At 37.4% G+C, this 11,205-nt stretch overlaps 1 protein-coding gene across 1 annotated transcript; it reads left to right on the top strand.

The window, feature by feature from the left end:
* Positions 1-2,393: 2,393 nt before the first annotated feature.
* si:ch73-335l21.4 (RING finger protein 227) lies at positions 2,394-5,485 on the top strand. The gene is made up of 2 exons (XM_030162014.1): positions 2,394-2,927; positions 4,587-5,485. Exons 1-2 carry the CDS (start codon positions 2,450-2,452, stop codon positions 4,640-4,642), a joined length of 534 nt encoding a protein of 177 aa, XP_030017874.1. The 5' UTR covers positions 2,394-2,449; the 3' UTR covers positions 4,643-5,485.
* The last annotated feature ends 5,720 nt before the right edge of the window (positions 5,486-11,205 follow it).

The raw sequence follows: 11,205 nt of genomic DNA, 5'->3' as shown, positions 1-11,205 counted from the left end.
GAAGGAAAAAAAACAGACTTTACCTTTACATGATCAGTTTCATTTTGTTCCCTTTTTTCTGTCACTTTTCTTATGTTAACACTGTTTTCATGTTCCCTTTTCAGGTCGTTTTTATCTTTTTAAGTCGTATTTATCTTTCACCGTTGTTACATCATTTTTATCTTTAAATTGTTTTCATTTTGTTCCCATTTTTATCCCTGTTTGTTCCTGTTTATGTCATTTTTATCATGTTCTCAGTCGTTTCTGCTTTATTTCCCCCCAATTATCACATTATTTTCATTTTGTTCCCTTTTTATGTCCTTTTTATCTTGTTCTTGATCATGTTTATCTTGTTCCCTTTTGTTTTTGTTCTTTTCCTTTACATCCTTTTCTTCTTATTCTCATTTTTGTTCTCACTGTTTCCTGTTTCCTTACGTTTACACTGTTTTCATGTTCCCTTTTCATGTAATTTTTATCTTATTGATTGCTTTGGTTAATATTCCCTGTTTAAGTCGTATTTATCTTTTCATCGTTGTTACGTCATTTTTATCTTTAAATTGTTTTCATCTTGTTCCCATTTTTATCCCTGTTTGTTCCTGTTTGTCGTTTTTATCTTGTTCTCAATTGTTTCTGCTTTATTTACCCCCAATTTTCACATTATTTTCATTTTGTTCCCTTTTTATGTCCTTTTCATCTTGTTCCTGATCTTGTTTATCTTGTTCCCTTGTAGTTTTTGTCCTTTTTCTTTATATCCTTTTCTTCTTATTCTCATTTTTGTTCCTATTATTTCCTCTGTTACATCACTTTCCTTATGTTTACACTGTTTTCATGTTCCCTTTTCATGTCACTTTTATCTTATTGATTGTTTTGGTTAATATTTGAATAAATGTTTATATAACATTGTGTGTACTGTACAGGGTGGGGAAGCAAAATTTACAATGAACATTTAGTTGTTTTTTCTCAGCAGGCACTGTGTCAATTGTTTTGAAAGCAAACATATATTGATGTCATAATCATACCTAACACTATTATCCATACCTTTTCAGAAACTTTTGCCCATATGAGTAATCAGGAAAGCAAACGTCAAAGAGTGTGTGATTTGCTGAATGCACTCGTCACACCAAAGGAGATTTCAAAAATAGTCGGAGTGTCCATAAAGACTGTTTATAATGGAAAGAAGAGAATGAGTATGAGCAAAACTATTACGAGAAAGTCTGGAAGATACTATTAAAGAAGAATGGGAGAAGTTGTCACCCGAATATTTGAGGAACACTTGTGCAAGTTTCAGGAAGCGTGTGAAGGCAGTTATTGAGAAAGAAGGAGGACACATAGAATAAAAACATTTTCTATTATGTACATTTTCTTGTGGCAAATAAATTCTCATGACTTTCAATAAACTAATTGGTCATACACTGTCTTTCAATCCCTGCCTCAAAATATTGTAAATTTTGCTTCCCCACCCTGTACATGCATAAATAATAAGTCGAAGTATAATATTGTTCAACTTGCACTAATTTTTCAAATGAAATTTCTGTTTTTTTCAGGTTATTCACATCTTTTTTGTAAAATGTAAATATTTTCAGAATTTAATTGGGGGTTTTTTGTACTAAAACAATAAGAAAAACTTGGAGTTGTCATTATTTATAGGTTATTCAGTCATTATTTTACTGGTCTGGCCCACTTGAGATCAAACTGACCCCTGAACTAAAAGCAGTTTGACCTCCTGCTCTTCAGTCTGATGGCCACCTGCTGTTGTGACTGCACTCAAAAAACATTATTCTTGCCTCTAATAAACATGAAATAATATTTTAAAGTAAAATGTAACTGAAATATATGAAATTTAAAGTTTATTTATCCGAAAAAGTCAAACATAATGTGAATATGCTTAGTATAAAGTGAATCTAAACAAGTAAAATAAACTTTATTTACTAGATCACATAAAAAGGCTGAGCGTCACAGTCAAACACAGTTTATGTAAAAGTTTGCATTAACTAAAGCAAATCTGACTGAAGGTATTTAATTTATTCATATTGACTCAATATGATAGAAAAAACATTGTATTAAATGCAACTCTTTACATTAAACTTATGTAATAAAATTACATGGAAAATTTACATGTAATTAAAATACATAAAGTCAACATTTTTGGCTTGATTATTTTTTGGAGTGTGTGCTGCAGTTCTGGTTCAGTGTCAGATCAACACTGGTGTTTACTGTCCACATGTGTCCGTGTCTGTAGGACTGGAAGTGGGAAGGACAGGTTCACAGTGCGTGGGTTGTGGGTTGAATCACTTTCTGAGCTCAGTGACTCAGATGGTATTTCAAACCGTTACCGGTGAGAGGAGTGGAGCTCCTCCTCCTCCTCCTCCTCCTCCTCCTCCTCCTCCAGACAGTATAAGTCCAGGCAGATCCCCGGGGCCACCAGACCTGAGGGTGAATCAGTCCAGATCAGACCCAGACCCAGACCGGCATGTGCTCAGACCTGGAGTGCGGCATTTGTTACCTGGTCTTTAATGCGGGTCTCCGGTGTCCTCGGCGGCTCCGGTGCGGACACAGCTTCTGCGAGAACTGCCTGCAGATCCTGGCCCGGCCCCAGAACCACAACCAGAACCATAGGACCGAAACCGATCCGACCCGGGCCATCGTGTGCCCCCTGTGCCGATACACCACCCCCATCCCCGGAGTAGGGGGCGTCCGAGCCGCGCTGAGGGTGGATGAGTGCGTCCTGGAGCAGCTGGTGGAGACCCGGGTCCTGTTCCTGGACCCGGAGGGGGACAGCGGGGACGAGCAGGACCAGTGCCAGGACCAGGATCAGGAAGGGCCGGATCCTCAGAGCTCATCCGAGGACGGGGACTCCTCAGCGGTGACCAGTGGAGGCAGGATCCGGAGGTCCTGGATCCGCGTCTGGAGGAAGATCAGCGGCAAGAGCGCACGGAGAGGACGCATGGGTGAGTCCTGGAGCAGGGGTTTAGACCAGGACTGTCAGATAAATGTGATCTGAAATATAATCTAATATTATATAAATAATGACAACTCCAAGTTTATGTCTTTGTTTTAGAGTAAAGAAAAAATAAATAAATAAATTATGAAAATACTTACTTTTAGAAACTATCCAGACAAGAAAGATGTGAATAACCTGAAAAAACTGAAATTTCTTAAGAAAAATAAGTGCAATTTTAACAACATTGTGCTTCAACTTCTCATTTGTCCATGTGCATTATGGATCAGATCTACAAAGACACTAAACACTGAGGAACAGGAAGAAAAGAGTTCAAATTGTGCTGAATTTTCTTTAGACATTTCAGGTTGTTCATATTTGTTCAGGTTATTCAAATTTTATTGTTACACGATAATCTGTAAATGTAAATATTTTCATAATTTAATGTTATTTTCTGCACTAAAACAAAGACAAAAATTTGAAGTTGTTAATTCAAGATTTTTTGAGGAATTATACATTTTTTGCTAAATTTAAGATTTTTTTTTTTTCTTAATTCAAGATTTTTTTTTTTTTTTTTTTGCTTAATTCAAGATTTTTTTTGGCTTAATTGAAGATTTTTTTTTTACTTCATTGAATTATTTTTTTTTCATTTAATTCAACATTTTTTCCTTAATTCAAGCTAATTTTTTTTTTTTTTTTTTTTTGCTTAATTCAATTCAAGACATTGGAATTTTTGACTTTGCAAATTCATCCCAGGGGCTGCATTGGAACCTTTGGCGGGCTGCATTTGGCCCCTGGGCTGCATGTTTGAGACCCCTGATCTAACAGGTTTAAGGAGTTAACCTCCTAAGACCCAAGGAATGTCAGCAAAGTTCAAGCTTTTTTTGTTGCTTGTTTTTTATTAAATAAGTGCCTAAATTGGAAATATCATGATGCCAGTTTTTTCAGATGAAGTTTTTAAAATTTTTATGGAATGTCCTTTGTAGTGGACAGTTTTCTTTTCTTTTTTTTTTTTTTTTTTTTTTTGGTAAAAAGTTGTGAAACTCTTGTCCACAGATGTGGACAGAAAACCCATAGCTGGTTCTTAGGAGGATAAAGAACCATACAGACTAGAACAGCTATGACTTAAGTAAATAAATAAGCTCTAAAACTACATTAAATTGAAAAAAGCCAGTGTTCATGGTAATAGAATATAACTTGATTCAGTATCTATATCAAAATAAACAAAACTTTGTAAATAATGTAAAGCAAAAACAATATTTCCATGGAAAACACACACATTGACACACACATTAGGGATGTTTCCTATGATCTTTTTGGAAATAGTTCATTAGTTGTTTAAGAGAAATATGGTTAGAATAAACAAACTACTACAGTAAAATATTAAGGAAATTTGAGGTAAACTTCCGAAACATTACTAAGAGGAAAATACTAATTAGCTGCATAAATGAGTCTAAATTAAGTGAATCATAAAGTTGGAACTCATGACAAGAATAAACACAATAGAAAACATAAACTGTTGTCTTATTATCTGATCCGTCCTAAGTTTGCTCAGACTTTAGTAGAAACAAGAGTTTTTCTCTTTACTGAACAGGTCAAAGGTCAACTCAAACAAACCAAACTCCGATAATTAAACCTGACATCATCTTTTCTAATGTGTTTCATTCAGACGTGACCAGTGACGACATGAGGAACTTCGCCCTGATGGCTGCCTACATGTTCTGACCCAAATCCAGCCTCAAACATCCTGGATAATGAGACCTCGTGGACCGCCGACGTCGACGGCCTCGCTGGCGAGACGAGATGATCGGCTGGTGTTGCTATGACGACCACCTAAAGCAGAGGCAAGATCATGAAGACCACGACATGGATGTCATGACTGAGAGTGAGATGGTTAAAGAAGAAGAAGAGAAACTGAACCAGAAACTTAGTCTTGACATAAAACCTGTTTGAGGCCAATGCTGCCTTCAGGTGCTGTCGGGAAAATGAACGTTTCCACTTGTGAATTCGAAATTGCAAGTGTGTTGTGTTCAAGTGCTTTTGTTGTCATAGCGAAATGACAAATGGAGGATTTTGGACGTGTTAATTCAGCTGCTACAGCACTTATTTATTTTTTTGCACATGGTGTATGCTATAAATGTACAAAATCATCAGCTAACAGCAGCAGAACGTTAATAAAAGCAATTTTTATCATTCACGACTAAACCTTCATTTCCCTCTGAAGGTTACTTTCATCTTTGCAGCTTGGGAAGAAAAAGAAAAAGTGGAAAATTCAACATGAGGGGCATTCATGTCCAATTTTCCCGTTTGTAACTAGAATTTACCATTATTCTCATATCACCTGAAGGCAGCATATGACCTGAATTCAGAATGAGAATCAGCTGCAGTTTTTAACTCACCTTGTAGCACCGTGATTATTGAAACTGCTGAAAACATGTGTAACTTATGAATGTGACTTATTTAAAACTGTGAATGCACTAATATATAGCATATTTATAGTTGAATGTATATTTATTCCAGAAATGTTGTTATATTTTTTATGAATAAATAAATGACTTGTTTAAATGAGTGATGTTTTATTCATAAGATAAAAGTGAGCTTGATTTTTAATCAATAAGGACCCAGTGTGACTATTGTGGTAGTCCCAAATGAATTTTTCACTCAATTTAACCTTTCCTTAGTGATTTATCACCATTTATTATAATATTATCCTTTGAATTTTGCATTTTTTCCTGCAAAAATCATCTATTTTGCTCTGTTTAACTGATTGATCATGTAGACGTTCATAAAGGCTCAGAGTAAATTCGAAGGTTATTATATCAAAACAGAAAAAAATGAAGGAAAAGTGACTTTTTCAATTAAATATGTCATTAACTAAACATAATCCAGTGTGTCCATCCACTGTTACTGATCCAATTCCATGGGTTTTACTGGTGAATCAATGTTGTAGAAGATGACGGTGTTTCCACATTCAATAAGGAGCCTCTGAACATCCAAATGGGTCATATCTGACAACCATGAAAAGATGATAAACTGTATTTTACACCAATTATTTACATGGATTGATAAGATTAGTGGATCTACAATTTAGATCAGTGGATGGTTTTGGTCTCCAGTGGATGTTTGGGTCTTTATGGGTTAAAAAGACTTCTGAAATATGAATTATGAAGGTTAAATATAAAAAAAAAAAAAAAAAAAACAACTCCATCTGTGATTGTTCAACCTGTCGCTGGTTTCCAGGTGAAGAACATTTCCTCCAATCACAGTCACATGACATATTAGTCCAACAGGTATCAGTTACACACATTTTATTTCTATTGTTCGTCTGAACTGGTTGGAAGATGTGGGTCATGTCGGGTCATTGCATCCTGTTTCCAAGGTAAAACACTCATTTTAAAGCAGAAATCCTGCACAAACAACCACAGCACAGGAAACAACATGGTTTTTTGGTTTTTTTTACCTGCAGACTCCTGTTTGTCTTTGTTTGTGCTGCCTTCACATCCTTCGTCGTGTGTTCGGAGTTGACAGGAGGTAAGATCTGACCCCAACTCTGACGCTGATCTTTCATATTGGCTTTATTTAACCCATAAAGACCCAGTACTACATTTGTGGCATTTCCCAAATAATTTTTTCTCTATATTTATCCCATAAAGAACCAAAAGCATCAAATGATCTAAACTTGTCATCCATTAATCCTATCAATACATGTAAATAATTGGTGTAAAATACAGTTTGTCGTCTTTTCATGGTCATCAGATATGACCTATTTGGATGTTCAGAGGCGCCGTAGTTACCGTGGAAACACAGTCATCTTCTAGAACATTGATTCACCAGTAAAACCCATGGAGTTAGATCAATGACAGTGGATGGAGTTGCTTGTTTTTAGATTCTGTTATTGATATCTTTGCGAAAAAGTCACTTTTTCTTGAGTTTTCTCTGTTTCTGATATAATAACCCTCAACTTTAATCTGAGCTTTTATGAACAACTACATGATCAGTGAATTAAATATAGGAAAATACATGATTTTCACTGAAAAAATACAAAATACAGAGGATAATATTATTTAAAAAATGGCGATAAATCACTTGGAAAAAAAGTTAAAATAGAGAAAAATTAATTTGGAAAGTGCCACAAAAGTAGCTCTGGGTCTGTATGGGTTAATAAAAAGATGGTTTGTTTTGAACCTGAGATAATACAGAATATCACAGTATGAAAACACACGACGAATTTAACCCATAGAGACCCAAACACACACCATCGACCAAAACCATCAACTGATCTAAACTGTTTAATACACGTTGATCCACTAATCCTATCAATACATGTAAATAATTGGAGTAAAATACAGTTTATCATCTTTTCATGGTCATCAGATATGACCTATTTCGACATTCAGAGGCTCCGTAGTTACCGCGGAAACACAGTCATCTTCAACAACATTGATTCACCAGTAAAACCCATGGAGTTGGATCAATGACAGTGGATGGACACGCTGGGTTTATGTTCAGTTAATGATAAATTCAACTGGAAAAAGTCCCTTTTTCTTTTTTCTGTTTTGATATTGTGACCTTTGACTTAACTCTGAGCTTTTATGGACATTTACATGATCAGTGAATTAAACAAAGGAAAATATATGATTTTTACTGGGAAAAATGCAAAATTCAGACTATAATATTAAAATGAATGGCAATAAATCACTTAAGGTTAAATAGAGAGAAAAAATAATTTGGGAATTGACACAAAAGTCACATTATGGGTTAACCTTTTAAGTGATTTATCAACATTTATTCTAATTTTATCCTCTGCATTTTGTATTCTGAAGTGAAAATCAGGTATTTCCCTCTATTCAATTTATCGATCATGTAAATCCTCATAAAAGCACACATTAAAGTTAAGGGTTATTATATCAAAAACAGGCAAAAAATGAAGAAAAAGTGACTTTTTCGGTAAAAAAATCTATCACTAATTGAACACAAAAACAAATATTTCCATCCACTGTCATTGATCCAACTCCATGGGTTTAACTGGTGAATCAGTGTTGTAGAAGATGACGGTGTTTCCACGGTAACTACGGAGCCTCTGAACGTCCAAATGGGTCATATTTGATGGCCATGAAAAGATGATGAACTGTATTTTACACCAATTATTTACATGTATTGATAAGATTAGTGGATCAACAGTGATTTAACTTTTTATATCAGTAAATGATTTTGGTTGCCAGTGGATGTTTGGGTCTTTATGGGTTAAATCATTTTATCACGTTTGTTTTGATCGATTCTGTTTGGAGAAAGTCATAAAATGGGAGATATCCATCTTGTTTGTGCAACTGGCGTAAAATCAAGCACAGCAATAAGGATGTTATTTATACAAAGATAGTGTTAGTTTCAATGGTTTTACAGCCCTTCTCACACTGTGTACTTAATAAATAGGCCATTTCTCTATCTCAGGATCCTTCCTTTCCCTTCATACACCAGACCAGAGTCCTTCCTTCTGATCATTTCCTTCACGACTGGATCAGTTTAACATCAGATTATTCAAGTGATTATATAAACAGCCTAATCTGCTCTGTTTTATCAGATAACAGCAGTAATCTGATTATGAGAAACCGGAGTAATACCTAGATTTCTCCCCAACACTCAGTCTTCATGCAAGTATACGTGTTAATGTTACTGATTTTTGTTCTCACTTTTTCATCTGAACTACCAAAATATTTCATTCTTAAAGCTGCAGTATGTAGGATTGTGGCCAAAACTAGTACTGCAATCACACTCGAAAAACTGTAGAACGTGGTATCCTCTCCTCCTCCCCCCAGGCTAGGGGTTGCCAGATCCCGCATGAGCATCTACTACTAGTGTTTCCTCTAATCCTTGCCACCACACCATAAATTTCATACAAAAAAATCATCACCAGACTTATTCTACATAAGTCTAACATATAAAAGGCCAGGACAAACGTCCTGCACACTCAAATGAAAGTTTGCGAAGATTGAAGAAATGAGCATTAGATTTCACTTTTACTACCCGCCGCACGATCGCTCTAACCCCCCACCACCACCACCGAACCACGGACGCCGAACTACCGACCCAATCCTGCCGCCCCCCCCCCCCGACCGAACCACGGACACTGGACTACAGAACCCCCCCCCCCCCCCCCCTTCCGGACTACCGACCCCCCCACCGAACCACGGACACCGGACTACAGAACCCCCCCCCCCCCCCCTTCCGGACTACCGATCCCCCCCACCCGCGAACCACAGACGCCGAACTACGGACGCCCGCCCCAACCACAGACGCCGAACTACCAACCGACACCCCCCCCCAACCACAGACGCCGAACTACCAACCGACACCCCCCCCCCTAACCACAGACATCGGACTACCGACGCCCCCCCCCCCCCCCCCCGACCGAATCACGGACGCCGAGCTACCGAACCCCCCCGACCGAACCACGGACCAAACACCCCCCCCTCGTTCGGATAACACACCGCTAAATGAACAGGTCACTTCCACAGAAAACACTGAACTAAAAGGAGCTACCATGGCAAGAGACAAGTCCTACACCAGTACCCGGTCTGTTCACCAGTCCCGGACCGGCAGTCTCTTCACCGGGGCCAGGAGAAGAGACTGCTGCCCGGCCCCGGGACAAGGGACCAGGTGAAGAGGCCGCGACCCCGGCTCTCAGTGGTTCTTACCGGTGGTCAGACTGAGGCAGGGCCGGCGTCAGTCTTCAAATCCTTCTCCTCTTTCAGTCGTCTCCATGTTTCTAAATCATCTCCTATACATCTCCTTGTTTTATTTCTCACTTTGTCACGATGTATTTGGGAATAACAAGAGTCCTTTTAGGTTTAATAACGTCAGACATTTGTGATCAGAAATGTTCCAGCTGCAGCCCACTGGGAACTGGCAACCTGGAGCTGAAAGGCTTCTGACTCTGTGATTGGCAGACAGGTGATGGGCGGAGCCTCAGACCAAAACACACAATGTCAATATAAACATCATTTCAGGGCTGACACTGAGCTGTTCAAATGCAAATATTCTGGCTGGACTATTACTGTCAGTGAGATCAGGATTTGAAATGGACATGATTCCTTCATGTCTGGTGACAGTCAAGGCAATTTTACAATTACTTAGAACAGAATTCCTACATACTGCAGCTTTAACCAAAACTAGGGCCAAATGCATATCTTGTGAGGTCGTGGCAACTTTAACCTTTGACCTTTTGTCACAAACGTCTTTGATTCATTCTCAGAGTGAACTTTTGTGCAGAAATTCTGTCAAGATGTTTCTGAAATATTGTGATTAATAATGAGAAATGACCTTTTTACAGACATTAAACTACAGATTCAGGGCCAAAGTAATCCAATAAATGTGAAATTGTGCTTTGTGCGTGCTGACAACTGTTAAATATTCTGTGTACTGTAGAACAAAAACTGTAAATGTGCGTTATTTTACAGCTCATAAAACGGGCATGAATCAATTCCATATTTGTTGTAACATTGTAGTGTACTTATATTTTATATATTTAACCCATAAAGGCCCAGTGCAACTTTTGTGTCAGTTCCCAAATAATTTTTTCTCTATTTTAAACTTTTCTCAAGTGCTGTATCACCATTTATTCTAATATTATGCTCAGTATTTGGCATTCTTTAGTGACAATCAGATATTTTTTTTACATTTAATTCACTGATCTTGATTGGTGTCCATTAAAGCTCATATTAAAGTTGAGGGTTATATCAAAAACAGAGAAAATGGAGGAAAAAGTGACTTTTGCCGTAAAATATCATTAACTGAACATAACAACAAGTGTCTTCATTCCCATTCCCTGTCATTGATCCAACTCTGTGTTTTACTGGTGAATCAGTTTTACAGAAAATGACGGTGTTTCCATGGCAACTACAGAGCCTCTGAACGTACAAATGGGTCATATCTGATGACCACGAAAAGACGACAAACTGTATTTTATACCAATTATTTACATGTATTGATAGGATTAGTGGATTAGGAGTTATTTAACTTTTTTATATCAGTAAATAATTTTGGTCACCAGTGGATGTTCGGGTCATTATGGGTTAAAAAAGTTAGATTTTTGAGGGTATGTTATCCACTCCTACAGTCCCCATAACCCATAAATATTTAAAGCTAAGCTGTGATTCTGACAGTAAAAGTAAACTTTCTGCTGTTTTATCTGACTCGACTGTTGAACCTAGTGAATGACAGTATCTGCATCAGGCCACTGATAACACATGACGTCATATACAGCAGTGGAAAGTATGGACGACTACATCTAT

The sequence above is a fragment of the Sphaeramia orbicularis genome, chromosome 18, assembly GCF_902148855.1.
Source record: "Sphaeramia orbicularis chromosome 18, fSphaOr1.1, whole genome shotgun sequence".
Classification (NCBI taxonomy): Eukaryota; Metazoa; Chordata; class Actinopteri; order Kurtiformes; family Apogonidae; genus Sphaeramia; species Sphaeramia orbicularis.
This window is presented reverse-complemented; position numbering and strand designations above follow the sequence as displayed.

What these genes read in the sequence shown, in the direction of transcription:
- si:ch73-335l21.4 (XM_030162014.1), top strand. Translation starts at nt 2,450, where the DNA reads ATGTGCTCAGACCTGGAGTGCGGCATTTGTTACCTGGTCTTTAATGCG. An exon ending in CGCACGGAGAGGACGCATGG is followed by an intron (nt 2,928 to 4,586) that starts GTGAGTCCTGGA and finishes TGTTTCATTCAG; the next exon opens with ACGTGACCAGTGACGACATG.